The sequence below is a fragment of the Rhinoraja longicauda genome, chromosome 11 (assembly GCF_053455715.1).
Source record: "Rhinoraja longicauda isolate Sanriku21f chromosome 11, sRhiLon1.1, whole genome shotgun sequence".
NCBI classification, from domain to species: Eukaryota; Metazoa; Chordata; class Chondrichthyes; order Rajiformes; family Arhynchobatidae; genus Rhinoraja; species Rhinoraja longicauda.
This window is the reverse complement of record NC_135963.1, coordinates 56387757-56404644: the sequence shown is the minus strand read 5'-3', so window position 1 is coordinate 56404644 and position 16888 is coordinate 56387757. Positions and strand designations below refer to the sequence as shown.

The 16888-nt window shown below is 48.7% G+C and overlaps 1 protein-coding gene across 3 annotated transcripts in view; it reads right to left on the bottom strand.

The window, feature by feature from the left end:
- Positions 1 to 16888, bottom strand: part of mettl13 (methyltransferase 13, eEF1A lysine and N-terminal methyltransferase) — a 100263-nt gene that overhangs the window by 6158 nt on the left and 77217 nt on the right. The window contains exons 1-7 of one of the 3 annotated variants that reach the window (XM_078407800.1): positions 16735 to 16792; positions 14288 to 14448; positions 8051 to 8804; positions 6105 to 6304; positions 3455 to 3650; positions 1911 to 2090; positions 75 to 287 (exon numbers count right to left, since the gene is read on the bottom strand). In XM_078407800.1, coding sequence (XP_078263926.1) covers positions 75 to 287; positions 1911 to 2090; positions 3455 to 3650; positions 6105 to 6304; positions 8051 to 8804; positions 14288 to 14440 — 1696 coding nt within the window. In that variant the 5' untranslated portion in view covers positions 14441 to 14448; positions 16735 to 16792. Of the gene's footprint in view, positions 1 to 74; positions 288 to 1910; positions 2091 to 3454; positions 3651 to 6104; positions 6305 to 8050; positions 8805 to 14287; positions 14449 to 16507; positions 16575 to 16734; positions 16793 to 16888 lie in introns of those variants that run through there. The other 2 variants (XM_078407799.1, XM_078407798.1) reach the window with 2 other exon arrangements.

The following is a 16888-nucleotide window of genomic DNA, read 5'->3' as shown; positions in this document are numbered from 1 at the left end:
CATCAGGGTGGAAGGGGCTTGGATCAGGTGCAGGCAGAGGAGACATCGTGCCGGTTCTATTTGATGCTGCTTACCACTGTCCGCAAGGGTACGTATATAGTGCAAGCCATCTGCCACAATCACCCTCATTCGATCGTCCTGGGTAAATTCAAACCACCTGGTGGCCACCTCCACCACCTCAGGGTCAATGTCAATGGTTTCCACGGTCGATTGGGGGAAGTAGTCGTGGATGAACAATGGGAGGCTGCCGCCACCAAGGCCCACCACCAGCAGAGAGATCCTGGCATCTGAAGGAGGTGCGAGAGAAGTTTGGTCAACCGTACATCCAAAATTGCAGTTGAGATTTGCGTCAGAGAAACAGCGTTGAAAGAGGCCCTTTGGCCCACGCCGACCAGCGATCACCCTTGCGCTAGTTCAATCCTGCACACCGGGAACAACTTTCAGAAGTCAATGAGCCTACAAGCCTACAAGGCTTTGGAATGTGAGTGGAAGCCATGATCACATTGAATGGCGGTGCTGGCTCGAAGGGCCGAATGGCCTCCTCCTGCACCTATTGTCTATTGAAACCCGAGGTGCCAGAGAAGACCCATGCAGTCACAGGGAGAATGTACAAACACCGTATAGACAGCAACCTCAGTCAGGATGGAACCCGGGACTTTGGCCACCCACTTTGACTCCATCTACACCTCGCGTTGCCTCGGAAAAGCAGCCACCATAATCAAAAACTTGTCCCACTCCAGTCATTCCTGCTTCTCCCCGATCCCATCCAGCAGAAAATACAAAAGCTTGAAACAGCTCACCACTCGACTCAGGAACAATTTCTCCCCCTCTGTCATCAGGCTTCTGACCTGTCCTTCCATGAGCTGGGGTACAGTCTGATTCACACCTACCACATTGCAGACATTGGACCTTGTCTATGGAACTGGTGCTCTGCAATGCTGAGAACTATATTCTGCACCCTAGTATCTTCCCCTTTCACCCACCCCTCCTTGTGTTCAGCTTGGTTGCATAGTATTATCTGATCTGATTGGATAGCATGGAGAACAAAGCTTTTCACTGTACCTCAGCACACGTGACAATAATAAATCTGATTTCTCCAACCGTAACCCTTGCTTTCCCTCTCTCTCCGTCCCTCCCCACCCTAGTTCTCCAACTTGTTTCAATGTCCTCCTGATTAAATTTACTGTTTATCTGCCTCGTTGACACCTTTCCCTCAGCCAACAATTAACCATTCTACATTTCCCCGATCATCTGCTTTGATCTGTCGTTTTCACACTTTACATTCTCTTTGCACCCATCCAGTTTCCCTCACCCCTGACTCTCAGTCTGAAGACTGGACTTGACCCGAAATGTCACCCATTCCTCCTCTCCATGAATGCTACCCGTCCCACTGAGTTACTCCAGCATTTTCGGTCTATCCTCGGTGTAAACCAGCATCTGCAGTTCCTTCCTACACAATGATAAATTTAAACCTGAAATAGTTATCTGTAAGGGTTAACATTGGGTAAGCAGCTATGTGGGTGCTATTGCAGGAGTGTAAAATGTTCCAGCTTGGTTATATTGCTGAGGCGTCCTGTTTGTTCCCAAGAATGAAGACACGTAGGTCATGTAGGCCACGACAGACACGGAGGTCCCAAAGGACACATAAAGATTTATAGCACATTGTAAACTTGCCATATAAGGCAGCGATGGAAAAGTACTGGCACATGTATTACGGGTATAACGTGTGTGTGAATGTGAGTTTTCGGAGAGAGAGGCCACACTAGCTGCCTGAGCGTTTCTGAACGCTCCGGTACCTAGGCTCTCTCCCACCTGAGTAGAATAAAGAGGTTAAACGAATTTGGTTGTCTGACTGTTTCTGTTAATAGGTCACGAACTAAAACACATCCTTTCCTCTTTTTGCCTCTTACCTGCATGTAAACCACCTTTCTTACGGAGCAAGACCAGGCCAGCAATCATGACTCGATGGTGATCGCAGCATAGGTAGCTTTTGTCAATAACCTGTCCAGGCATTGAACTCGGAGTTTCCTCGACTTCCAAGCACAACCGCCCTTTCCTCTTGTCTTTCTTTTTCTTTTTTTGTGTTGAAACTGTTTGTGGAAAACAAAATATTATGAAGAAAAGTTCAGCCACCTACCCTTCAATTAGTTTGTCCTCAACTAAATAGGAGATGTGAACAATTTCTTTGGCGTTTATATTTTTCCCCACGTCCCAAGAGTCAAGATTGTTTTATTGTCATATGTCCCAAACAGAACGATGAAATCCTTGCAGCAGCACAACATAGAAAATAGGTGCAGGGGGAGGCCATTTGGCCCTTGGAGCCAGCACCGCCATTCTTTGTGATCATGGCTGATCATCCACAATCAGTAACCGGTGCCTGCTTTCTCCCCATATCCCTTGATTCCACTAGCCCCTTGAGCTCTATCTAACAGGATAGTGTAGTGTACGGGGATCGCTGGTCGGCGCGGACTCGGTGGTCCGAAGGGTTTGCTTCCACGCTGTACCTCTAAACTAAACTAAACAAGAACGTAATTGTTCCATAAATACGTTCCTTTCACACTGGCAAGATACTTTTGTGTGTCATAGAATTATATAGCGTGGAAACACAACAGAAAATATGTAAATATAGTACTCTGTAAACAGTCTCTACTTTGCAGTGGAGCGGATTTTCAATTTGCAGGAGTTAAACCTAATGCAACGTTCCATGTGCGTGTTATTAAATATCATTAAAACGAGTCCCAAGGAACTGCTGAAGCTGGTTTACCACAAAAAAACCCCACAAGTACTGGAGTAATTCAGCGGGGGTCAGGCAGCATCTGTCGAGGGAATGGATAGGTGGCTTTTTGGGTTGGGACCCTTCTCCAGTGATTGTAATGAGGGGGTGCTTTAGTCAGAGGGTGGTGAATCTGTGAAATTATTGACCATAGATAGCTGCAGAGGCCAAGTCAGTGGATATTTTTAAGGGGGAGATGAACAGATTCTAGATTAGTACGGGTGTGTGGGTATGGGGAGAGTGCAGGAGAATGGGGCTGAGACGGAACGAAAGATCAGCCGTGACAGAATGGAGTGGACTTGTTGGGCTGAATGGCCTAATTCTGCTCCTGGAACTTATGAACACGAATATTCGTTCAAGTGACAGTTTTCCAATTGGCAGACTGTATTACACCAGAGTTTAGTTTAGCTTATTGTCACATGTACCGAGATGAGGCCAAAAGCGTTTGGTTGCGTGCTAACTAGTCAGCGGAAAGACTATACATGATCCCAATCCACAGTGTACGGATAGAGAACTAAGGGACGAGATAAATGAACATGATAAAGACACGATAAATGTTTAGTGCAAGGTAAAGTCCAATTAAAGATAGTTCGAGGGTGGGTCTCCAGTGAGGTAGATAGTATCTCACGATCAATTAGGTGGATGGTTTTCACGGGCCGCAGCCACATCTGGGAACACTACCTGTCTTGGAGGCAGGTTGCAATAGTTTACTCTCCGACTGCACCACATTGACGTTGCTGAGGAACACCAGGTGTCGGTAGTAGTTGCCGTCTTCTCCCTTGACGTCTTCAATGACGTACTCGCCACTGGCGTCACTCGCACCACGGTGCTGGACTTTGCGGACTCCTATATCGCCGCCGACGGACAGAAACGGGACCTGCAAAGCCAAACTGAGCCATCGTGATAGGATGCAGACAGTCGCACGCCCGTGTTAATCAACACCTTGTGCTGCGCTGTACTGCCCTATGTTCTGTTCGCACCGCCTCCGCTTTGGCCACTGGCGTCCGCATCAATCCACTGCAAATACAACTTTGTGTGGGGCAGGTCACATCGTACACACACGACTGAATGTTTGAGGTGGTGACAAAGGTGACTGATGAGGGTAGATTTTTTTAGATTTAGAGATACAGCGCGGAAACAGGCCCTTCGGCCCAACGAGTCCGCGCCGCCCAGCGATCCCCGCACACTAACACTATCCTACACCCACTAGGGACAATTTTTACATTTACCCAGTCAATTAACCTACAAACCTGTACGTCTTTGGGGTGTGGGAGGAAAACGAAGATCTCGGAGAAAACCCACGCAGGTCAAGGGGGGAACGTACAAACTCCGTACAGACGGCGCCCTTAGTCAGGATCAAACCTGAGTCTCCGGCGCTGCATTCGCTGTAAGGCAGCAACTCTACCGCTGCGCCACCGTGCGGATGTTGCCTAAATGCACTTTAGTAAGGCGTTTGACAAACTCCATCATGGAAGACTGATCCAGAAGATTAAGATGCACAGGATCCACAGTGACTTGGTAGTTTAGTTTCCAAGCTGGCTTGCCACTAGAAGAGGAAAGATGGTGATGGAAGTGTGTTGTTCTGGCTAGAGGTCTGTGACCAGTGTGTTTCATAGGGGTCCGTGTTGGGACCTCTGTTTAGTTTAGTTTAGTTTACGTTAGTTTAGTTTAGAGATGCAGCGCGGACACAGGCCCTTCGGCCCACCGAGTTAGCACCGACCAGCGATCCCCGCACATTAAAACACACTCTCGGGACAATTTACACGTATACCAAGTGCACAAACCCAAGCCAATTAACCTGCAAATCTGTACGTCTTTGGAGCGTGGGAGGAAATCAAAGATCTCAGAGAAAACCCAAAGAACGTACAAACTCCGTAGATAGCACCCGTAAGACGGGATCGAACCAGGGACACTGGCGCTGTAAGGCACCAACTCTACCACTGCGCCACCATGTTGTTTGTGATATATATATATAAATGATGATTTGGACGAAAGTGTAGATGGGTTGGTCAGTAAATTTGCAGAAGGCAAAGATCGGTGTAGTTACAGACAGTGCAGAGGATACAGCAGGATATAGACCTGTAGCAGATGTGGGCAGAGAAATGGCAGATGGAGTTTAATACGGGCAAATGTGAGTTCTGCTCTTTGGGAGGCCAAATGTAAGAGGACAGTAAACAATTAAAGGTAGGACCCTCAATAGAGGGGAGACCTGGGGCAATTTTACAAAGTCTGGGAGGCAAAGCGATTGTGGACAGTAGAGAAACATGGAACTAAAGATGCTAGTTTACACAGAGTGCTAGTGCAACTCAGCGGGTCAGGCGGTATTTCTGGAAGGCGGCACGGTGGCACAGAGGTAGAGTTGCTGCCTTACAGCGAATGCAGCGCCGGAGACTCAGGTTCGATCCTGACTACGGGCGCCGTCTGTACGGAGTTTGTACGTTCTCCCCGTGACCAGCGTGGGTTTTCTCCGAGATCTTCGGTTTCCTCCCACACTCCAAAGACGTACAGGTATGTAGGTTAATTGACTGGGTAAATGTAAAAATTGTCCCTAGTGTGTGTGGGATAGTGTTAATGTGCGGGGATCGCTGGGCGGCGCAGACTCGGTGGGCCGAAGGGCCTGTTTCCGCGCTGTATCTCTAAATCTAAATCTATATCTAAAAGAACATGGATAGGTGACATTTCAGGTCGGGACCCTTCTTCAGAATGACCCAAAACATCTCCCATCCCTGTTCCCCAGAGATGCTGCCTGACCCACTGTGTTACTCCAGCACTTTGTGTCCTTTTAAGGTGGACAGTGAGCGTTTTGGATCGGTTTCTCTTTCCATGGATGCTGTCTGACCTGCCGAGTGTCTCCAGCATTTTGAATTTTGGGGTTTGGATTTTCAGCATTGGTCTCCATGATATGATGCATTATTCCATCTCTCAAATAAGCAAACTAGAAAGGTAAAACAGAGCACTCAAGTCATTGAGAAAACTCAAGGCAAAATATTTCACCTACTGTAACTTTGCTCCTTTACCCGTTATGCTCGAAAACAGCCAAGTGAGCAATCAAGGAGAACCTACATTTTCGAAGCTTTATAATACGACACAATACAACTTTATTTATCCTGGAGGGAAAAAATTGGTCTGTCAACAGTAAAAAGATACAGTTACCAGGCATTGAAAGTGTAATGTGCATTATAATAATAATGAAATTAAAGTGACCAGTTATTGTGCATGTACAGTAATATTGCACAAACATTAAATTAAATGATGGAGAGGTCGCATTTGGTCCATGATGGAGTATTAACAGGAGTGGAGTATTATCAACTATTGACACAAAAGCATTTACCTGCTGACCTGGTGGAAGTCCAGGAGGAGCCAACTCCATTACCTTCCCCGATAGCTCCGACTGAATGGCTTCCATGCTCTGGTAGAGTTGGTCACGATGGAGAGACACCACCAGCAGACGCTTGAACGCAGCGGTTCTGCCGAGCTGTTTCCGACCCTCGTCCGTCCCGTAGATCCACTCGGTCTCCCTACCCTGCGGAACTGCCAAGAAGCTGTGTTCAACCCTGCACAGTGTCCTCCCTCCTCCTTCCACTGCAAACACTACACAGAAGGTGGGCCAGATGCCGATGACTTGACCAAGGCTGCCTCCAACTGCCATCAAAATGCTTTTTGACCTCAGGTTGGACCCTGGGATTCATGTCCTTTGACCATGTTACAGATTTAAACTGACCACTGCAGGTGAGATTCATTCACAAAATGCTGGAGTAACTCAGCAGGTCAGGCAGCATCTCAGGAGAGAAGGAATGGGTGACGTTTCGGGTCGAGACCCTTCTTCAGACTGATGTCAGGGGGGCGGGACAAAGGAAGGATATAGGTGGAGACAGGAAGATAGAGGGAGATCTGGGAAGGAGATGGAGAAGAGAGGGACAGAGGAACTATCTAAAGTTGGAGAAGTCGATGTTCATACCACTGGGCTGCAAGCTGCCCAGGCGAAATATGATGTGCTGTTCCTCCAATTTCCGGTGGGCCTCACTGTGGCACTGGAGGAGGCCCATGACAGAAAGGTCAAACTGGGAATGGGAGGGGGAGTTGAAGTGCTCGGCCACCGGGAGATCAGTTTGGTCAATGCGGACCGAGCGCAGGTGTTGAGCGAAGCGATCGCCGAGCCTGCACTTGGTTTCGCCGATGCAAAGAAGTTGACATCTAGAGCAGCGGATGCAATAGATGAGGTTGGAGGAGGTGCAGGTGAACCTCTGTCTCACCTGGAAAGACTGTTTGGGTCCTTGGATGGAGTTGAGGGGGGAGGTAAAGGGACAGGTGTTGCATCTCGTGCGGTTGCAGGGGAAAGTACCCGGGGATGGGGTGGTTTGGGTAGGAAGGGACGAGTGGACCAGGGTGTTACGGAGGGAACGGTCTCTGCAGAATGCAGAGAGGGGAGGGGATGGGAAGATATGGCCAGTGGTGGGGTCCCGTTGTAGGTGACAGAAATGTTTGCGGATGATTTGTTGGATACGCTGGCTGATGGGGTGGAAGGTGAGAACGAGGGGGATCCTGTCCTTGTTGCGAGTGGGGGGAGGGGGAGCAAGAGCGGAGCTGCGGGATGTAGAAGAGACCCTAGCGAGAGCCTCATCTATAATGGAGGAGGGGAAGCCCCGTTTCCTGAAGAATGAGGATATCTCGGTTCCTGAAGAATGAGGACATCTTGCTCCACTACAGGTGAGATGCTGCCTGACCTGCTGAGTTACTCCAGCATTTTGTGAATAAATAGCTTCGAGTTGCACCAGCATCTGCAGTTATTTTCTTACACTGCAGGTGATGTTATACAGTCATACAGCATGGTAAAAAGCCCTTAGGCCCAACTTGCCCACACGACCAACATGTCCCATCTGCACTCGTCCCACCTGCCTGCATTTGGCCCATATCCCTCCAAACCTGTCCTACCCACCTACCTGTCGAAATGTCTCTCAAACGTTATGACAGCACCCATCTGAACTCCCACCTTTGGCAACTCGTTCCATACACCCACCACCCTTTGCATAAATAAGTTATCCCTCAGGTTCCTATTAAATCTTTCCCCCCTCACCTTAAACCAATGTCGTCTTGTCCTCACTTCTCCTACTCTGGGCATTTACCCGATCTACGCCTCCCATTATCTTATGCACGTGTCTTTCAGATCGCTCTTCATCCTCCTGCGTTCCAAGGAATAGATTCCTAGCCCAGCCTCTGCCTATAGCTCCGGCCCTCGAGTCCTGGCAGCACCCCGGTCGGTCAGCCTATTGCACTCACCTATGAAGATTGCGAAGTTGTTTGCACGCGCTGGCTTGATGGAGGGCAGATCGACAACGTGGATGGAGTAGCGAGGTTTGCCCGACTGCTGATCACAGAGGGTGAGGGACAGGCTCTGGCCGCCGCTGGAGCCCTTGGTCAGATGGTTGCGGAGGAGGGCGTAACGCTGCCGGTCCTTCACCGCCTCCAGCAGCTGCTCCACGCTCTCCAGCCGGAGAGGCTTCTCCTGGTCGCGGCCTTCCCCGCACATCTCCAGGATGCCCTGCCCGCCTCCGGGGAGCTTCTTGAACTTGGTGAAGACGAAGGTGAACATGACGAACTGTCCGCCGCCGGCCTCGGCCCGCTCGTCCACCGCGTGGACCCTGACGGGCCAGCCCAGCTGGCTGAAGTATCTCACCGCCTTGCTGGCGATGTGCTCCTGGGCCAGTGAGACGCACAGGTAGCGCCCGCCCGGCCGCAGGGCCCGCCCGATCTCCCCGAACATCCCCTCCACCTTGCGCAGCGTGCCCGCGCTCTCGTCGGTCATGATGGCGTCCAGGGTGCCCTTGTCCAGCACCACCTGGAACTGGGAGTCGGCAAACTCCATCTGCCCCACGTCCATCTCGGTGAAGGCCAAGGACGGCCGGCGCACGGCGTTGCGAGCCTTCATGTGGCTGATCACCGCCGGGCTGATGTCGATATTGGTGATGCTCTGGTAGCCCACATCGTACATCTGCTCGCTCAGCTCAGAGTTGCCACAGCCCACCACCAGCACCTGCACAACGGGTTCAGCTTAGTTTAGAGATACAGCGCAGAAACGGGTCAATAGACAATAGGTGCAGGAGGAAGCCATTCGGCCCTTCGAGCCAGCACCGCCATTCAATGTGATCATGGTTGATCATTCTCAATCAGTACCCCGTTCCCGCCTTCTCCCCCATACCCCGTGACTCCGCTATCCTTAAGAGCTCTATCTAGCTCTCTCTTGAATGCATTCAGAGAATTGGCCTCCACTGCCTTCTGAGGCAGAGAAGTCCATGCCAACCAGCGATCCCCGCGCACTTACACTACCCTACACACACTACGGACAATTTACGATTGTGCCAAGCCAATTAACCTACAAACCTGTGCATCTATGGAGTGTGGGAGAAAACCCACGCAGGTCACGGGGAGAATATACAAACTCCGTACAGACAGCACCCATAGTCAGGATGGAACCCGGGTCTCTGGTGCTGTGAGGCAGCAACTCTACCGCTGTGCCACTGAGCCGTTTTAGAGGGAGGAGAAAGCAGAGTTAGCACCACGACTGTGGTGATAACCCCCTGCAACCCGCCCTGCTCTTCAACATGATCACGGCCGATCCCCTGCAACCGCAGGAGATGCAACACCTGTCCCTGTACCTACTCAATCTACTCTGTCCAGGGACCCCCACAGTTCTTTCTGGTGAAGCAGAGATTCACCTGCACCTCCTCCTTCATCTACTCAATCCGCTGTTCCAGGAGCGGACTCCTGTATATCGGCGAGAACAAGCGCAGACTGGGCGATCATTTTGCTGAACATCTTCGGTCAGTCCGCCTAGGCCTACCTGATTTCCCGGTTGCTAAACACACTAATTCCCCCTCCAATTCCCCTTCTGACCTTTCTGTCCTGGGCCTCCTCCACTGTCAGAGTGAGGCCCAGCGCAAATTGGAGGAACAGCACCTCATATTTTGTTTGGGCAGCTTACACCCCAGCGGTATGAACATTGATTTCTGCAACTTTAAATACCCTGCTTTCCCTCTCTCTCTCAGTTCATCCCCCACCCTAGTTCTCTGACAAGTTCCACTGTCCTGATTAATTTTACTGTTTGAATGCCTTGTTGTCACCTTCTCCTCAGCTAACAACGAACCACCTCCTTGGTCATCGTCTGCTTTAATCCGTCGTTGTCACACCCTTTCACTTTGCTCTCTCTTTTTTGCTCTGGTTTATTTTCACCCACATGTTTAGACCGTAATGTTGTATCCTTATTGTTTTGATTCTTATGTTTTATTCTTAATTGTTAACTGTATGTTTGTGTTGTCATTTGTGAGCGGAGCACCAAGGCACATTCCTTGTATATGCACATACTTGGCCAATAAAACGTATTCATTCATTCATTCATTGTACCCTTCCATATCTCTAGTCTCCCTCTCCCCTGACTCTCAGTCTGAAGAAGGGTCTCGGCCTGAAATGTCACCCATTCCTTCTCTCCAGAGATGCTGCCTGTTCCGCTGAGTTACTCCAACATTTTATGTCTACCCCAGGGCAGAGATCAACAAGAGAGAGAGCAACAAAATTCAGATTATACATCAAAACGCATCTGAAAGATAACATAAGCCAAGAAAATCAACTGCCTCGTGTTGTTAATGCCCCAGAAACAGGTGATTAAAAACAGGCTTTATCTGGGTAAATAGTTCCTGTTCACCATATCGGAGAGTTGGAGAGTTGAAGAAGGGTCCTGACCCAAAATGCCACCGATCCATTTTTTGTAAACTAGAATCCACAGTTCTTTATATCTACAGAGAACGAATGATTGAAAGATACAGCACTGATTGGTGGTCCATGTTATCCCCCTTTCTTATCCACTCCCTCCACGTTAGGGGCCAATTCATCTATAAACCCGCAAGTCTTTGGGATGTGGGAGGAAACCGGAGCACCCGGAGGAAACTCTTGTGATTACAGGGAGAACGTGCAAACTCCACACAGACAGCCCCCGAGGTCAGGATCAAACTCGGGTGTCTGGCACTGTCGGACAGCGGCTCTACCAACGTGCTGCCCATGAGAGACGCAAGATATTTGAATTTAGTGTCGAGTTAACTTCCTATCGGTGGCACGGTGGCGCAGCGGTAGAGTTGCTGCCTTACAGCACTTGCAGCGCCGGAGGCCCGGGTTCCATCACGACTACAGGTGCTGTCTGTACGGAGTTTGTACGTTCGTCCCGTGACCTGCGTGGGTTTTCTCCGAGATCTTCGGTTCCCTCCCACCCTCCAAAGATGTACAGGTTTGTAGGTTAACACAGGTACACACAAAATGCTGGGGTAACTCAGCAGGACAGGCAGCATCGGAAAGAACTGCAGATGCTGGTATGTAGGTTAATTGGCTTGGTATAAGTGTAAATTATCCCTAGTGTGTGTAGTTCTAGTTAATATGATGGAATAGCAGGTCAGGTGGACTAGCTGGGCCAAAGGGCCTGTTTCCGCGCTGTATCTTTAAAACTAAAAACGAAAACTATCCTCTGTTCCTGGCCCTATCTCCAAACTCTATCTCCTTAACATTGACGACTGCATCGGTGCTACCTCCTGCACCCATGCAGAACTCATGGACTTCATCAACTTCACCACTAATTTTTATCCTGCATTCAAATTTACTTGGACCATCCCCCTCACCTCCCTCCCCTTTCTTGATCTCAGTCTCCATCATAAGAAATAGACTATTGACTGACGGCTATTACAAACCCACTGAATCCCACTACTCTCAACTACACTTCTTCCCACCCTGCTTCCTGCAAAGACTCTATCCCCTACTCCCAATTCCTCCGTCTACGCCGCATCTGCGCCCAAGATGAGTTGTTCCATACTAGAACATCCGGGATGTCCTCATTCTTTAGGGAACAGGGGTTCCCCTCTCCCATCATAGATGAGGCCCTCACTCGTGTCTCCTCGGTACCCCGCAGCTCCGCCCTTGCTCCCCCTCCCCATAGTCTCAACAGAGACAGAGTCCCCCTAGTCCTCACCTTCCACCCCATCAGCCGTCGCATACAACACATAACCCTCCAAAATTTCCGCCACCTCCAATGAGATCCCACCATCAGCCACATTTTCCCATCTCCACCCCTTTCCACCTTCCGCAGAGACCGTTCCCTCTGTAACTCCCTGGATAACATCCCTTTCCACCCAAACCACCCCCTCCCCAGGTACCTTCCCCTGCAACCGCAGAAGATGCAACACCTGTCCCCATACCTCCTCCCTGGCGTCTGTCCAGGGACCCCGACAGTCCTTTCAGATGAGGCAGAGGTTCACTTGCACCTCCTCCAACCTCATCTACTGTACCCGTTGTTCAAGATGTGGACTCTTATACATCGGCGAGACCGAACCCTGACTGGGCGATCGTTTCACTGAACACGTTCGCTCACCCGCGTGAACCAACCTGATCTCCCGGTTGCTGGACACTTTAATTCTCCTTCCCATTCCCACACTGACTTTTCTGTCCTCGGTCTCCTCCATTGTCAGAGTGAGGCTAAAAGCAAATTGGAGGAACAGCATCTCATATTTCGCTTGGGCACCTTACAGCCCAGTGGGATGAATATTGATTTCTCTCACTTCAGGTAGCCCCAGCATTCCCTCTCTCTCTATCCCTCCCCCACCCAAGTCACACTAGCTTCTCGTTTTCACCCGACAAACAGCTTACAATGGCCTGTTTCCTTTATCATCATTACTTTTTTGCATGTCTTGTTCTTTATTGTTCTTTATCTCTCCACATCACCATCTATATCTCTCATTCCGCTTATACCGAACCAGTCTGAAGAAGGGTCTCGACCCGAAACATCACCCATTCCCTCTCTCCAGAACTGCTATCTGTCCCGCTGAGTTACTCCAACTTTTTGTGTTTATATTCAGTTTAAACCAGCAACTGCAGTTCCTCCTCACACACTAACTTCCTATTAAAATGAATAATATTGCATTAAGTAAAAATGAAGAAAACTAAGATACATAGACAATAGGTGCAGGAGTAGGCCATTCGACTCTTCGAACCAGCACCGCCATTCAATGTGATCATGGCTGATCATCAACAATCAGTACCCCGTTCCTGCCTTCTCCCCATATCCCTTGATTCCCCTAACCCTAAGAGCTCTATCTAACTCTCTTTTGAATGCATCCAGTGAATCGGCCTCCACTGACTTCTAAGGCAGAGAATTCCACAAATTCACAACTCTCTGGGTTAAAAGGATTTTCCTCATCTCAGTTCTAAATGGCCTACCCCTTATTCTTAAACTGTGGCCCCTGGTTCTGGACTCCCCCAACATCAGGAACATGTTTTCTGCATCTAGCGTGTCCAATCCCTTTATAATTTTATATGTTTCCATAAGATCCCCTGTCATCCTTCTAAATTCCAGTGAATACAAGCCCAGTCGCTCCATTCTTTCGTCGTATGATGGTCCCACCATCCCGGGAATTAACCTGGTGAACCTACGCTGCACACCGTCAATAGCAAGAATGTCCTTCCTCAAATTAGGAGACCAAAATTGCACACAATACTCCAGGTGTGGTCTCACCAGGGCCCTATACAACTGCAGAACAACCTCTTTGCTCCTATACTTAACACCTCTCGTTATGAAGGCCAACATGCCATTAGGTGTCTTCATTGCCTGCTGTACCTGCATGCTTACTTTCAATGACTGATGTACAAGGACACCCAGGTCTCATTGTACTTCCCCTTTTCCTAACCTGACACCATTCAGATAATAATCTGCTTTCCTGGTCTTGCCACAAAGTGGGTAACTTCACATTTATCTACATTATACTGCATCTGCCATGCATCTGCTCATTCACCCAATCTGTCCAAATCACCCTGCAACCTCATAGCATCCTCTTCACAGTTCACACTACCTCCCAGCTTTGTGCCATCTGCAAATCTGCTAATGTTACTTTTAATTCCTTCATCTAAATCATTAATGTATATTGTAAATAGTTGCGGTCCCAGCATGGACCTTGCAGCACTCCACTCCCCACTGCATGCCATTCTGAAAGGGACCCGTTAATCCCTATTCTTTGATTCCTGTCTGCCAACCAATTTTCTATCCATGTCAATACCCTACCCCCAATACCAAGTGCTCTAATTTTGCCCACTAATCTCCTGTGCAGGACATTATCAAAGGCTTTCTGAAAGTCCAGATACACTACATCCACTGGCTCTCCCTTGTCCATTTTACTTGTTACATCCTCACAAAATTCCAGATTAGTCAAGCAGGATTTCCCCTTCGTAAATCCATGCTGACCTGGACCGATCCTGTTACTGCTATCCAAACGCGCCGTTATTACATCTTTAATAATCGACTCCAGCGTCTTCCCCACCACCGATGTCAGACTAACTGGTCTAATTCCCTGCTTTCTCTCTCCCTCCTTTCTTAAAAAGTGGGATAACATTAGCTATGGATAACATAGCAGAATATAGCAAAGTGGGATAACATAGCAGAATCTATAGAAAATTGGGAAAATATCACCAATGATCAGATTATGATCATACCTTATCATTAAGCTTAATATACTTGTGCAGCACAGCGCAATGATCCACGTAGGTCCCATACCACTCGAAGGCACTTCCACCCCGTTTCTTGAAGAATGTTTCCCAATATTCAGCAGTACTGAACTCCTTTGAGCACTTGGGCAGCAAGTTCATTGTCAAGCCTTTAAAAAAAATAGACACAACTAATTAACACTTGCCACTTTTTTCCCTTTAAATCTCTACAGGTTTTTCATGTTTAACATTCGGACAGTAACAGCGCAAGACATACGATATTAGAAACATAGAAAATAGGTGCAGGAGTAGGCCTTTCGGCCCTTCGAGCCTGCACCGCCATTCAATATGATCATGGCTGATCATCCAGCTCAGTAACCCGTACCTGCCTTCTCTCCATACCCCCTGATCCATTTAGCCACAAGGGCCACATCTAACTCCCTCTTAAATATAGCCAATGAACTGGCCTCAACTACCTTCTGTGGCAGAGAATTCCACAGACTCACCACTCTCTGTGTGAAGAAATGTTTTCTCATCTCAATCCTAAAAGACTTCCCCCTTATCCTTAAGCTGTGACCCCTGGTTCTGGACTTCCCCAACATCGGGAACAATCTTCCCGCATCTAGCCTCTCCAACCCCTTAAGAATTTTATATGTTTCTATAAGATCCCCCCCTCAGTCTTCTAAATTCCAGCGAGTACAAGCCCAGTCTATCCAGTCTTTCCTCATATGCAAGTCCCGCCATCCCAGGCATTAATCTGGCGAACCTTCTCTGTACTCCCTCTAAGGCAAGAACATCTTTCCTCAGGTTAGGAGACCAAAACTGCACACAATACTCCAGGTGTGGTCTCACCAAGGCCCTGTACAACTGCAGCAGAACCTCCCTGCTCCTAAACTCAAATCCTCTTGCTATGAATGCCAACATACCATTCGCTTTCTTCACTGCCTGCTGCACCTGCATGCTTGCTTTCAATGACTGGTGCACCATGACACCCAGGTCACGTTGCATCTCCCCTTCTCCCAATCGGTCACCATTCAGGTAATACTCTGCTTTCCTGTTCTTGCCGCCTAAGTGGATAACCTCACATTTATCCACATTATATTGCATCTGCCATGCATTTGCCCACTCGCCTAATCTATCCAAGTCACTCTGCAGCCTCCTAGCATCCTCCTCGCAGCTAACACTGCCACCCAGCTTCGTGTCATCCGCAAACTTAGAGATGTTGCATTCAATTCCCTCGTCCAAATCATTAATATACACTGTAAATAACTGGGGTCCCAGCACTGAGCCTTGCGGTACCCCACTAGTCACTGCCTGCCATTCCGAAAAGGACCCGTTTATTCCTACTCTTTGCTTCCTGTCCGCCAACCAATTTTCTATCCACCTCAAAACTGAACCCTCAATACCGTGTGCTTTAAGTTTGTACACCAATCTCCTATGTGGGACCTTGTCGAAGGCCTTCTGAAAGTCCAGATATAACACATCGACTGGTTCTCCCTTATCCACTCTACTAGTTACATCCTCGAAAAATTCTAAAAGATTCGTCAGACATGATTTGCCTTTGGTAAATCCATGCTGACTTTGTCCGATGATTTCACCACTTTCCAAATGTGATGCTATCACATCTTTAATAACTGACTCTAGCATTTTCCCCACTACCGATGTTAGGCTAACTGGTCTATAATTCCCCGTTTTCTCTCTCCCTCCCTTTTTAAAAAGTGGGGTTACATTAGCATTAGACAATAGGAGAATAATGTTTTGGGTCGGCACCCTTCTTCAGACTGATGAGAGTAGGGGGGAGAAAGCTGGAGAAGAGAGGTGGTGGCGGGTCAAAGCCTAGTAAGTGATAGTTGCAGATAGCGTGATAGTCTGAAGAAGGGTCTCGACCCGAAACGTCACCCATTCCTTCTCTCCAGAGATGCCGCCTGTCCAGCATTTTGTGTCCACCAAGTGATGGTTACATGCATGTCGGGAAGGGTGGGGGGGGGGTAGAAGTGTTCATTAGTAGATGGGTGGAGGTAGTGACAACGGCCATAAGTGAAAAGGACACAAAAGGGTGTCAGATAAAGAGAGAAGATGGGGATAAAGAGAGAAAACGGGGCGTGGTAACATGTGGACAGGTACCGAAGTTGTTAAACTGGAAAGGCTACAGAGAAGATTTACGACGGTTTTACGTGAAGAGGGAGCAGAGGGGGAGTGGGGAAGGAGTTTGTTAAGCAGATGGTTTACTTTGTACACGGTATCCCTTCTCAGGCGGTGTCCGATCCGTTACTCCACCGCCCTTGTGACCTTTTTGTAAACCAGCATCTGCAGTTCCTTGTTTCTACTCTACAAACGGATAACTTTCCCTCATTTCTGTTTTTAAATAAACTTTCTTCTCCTAAATTCCCCCCCCGTCAATGCACGGACCGGTTTAGTGAGAGGGGAAGGGTTTGGTTCTGCACTGTATCCTTTACCTGCTGCCTTGCCGGTCCCAGGGCGCGCAATCTGATCCAGTTCAACGTTGCAATGAATCCGATTGGACCATGAAACAACCTCTGAGCTCCTCCATTGGTCGATGCAATGTAGCAAGTTGCAAGCCCACCAATCAGCGGCGGCCTCCTCCTGCTC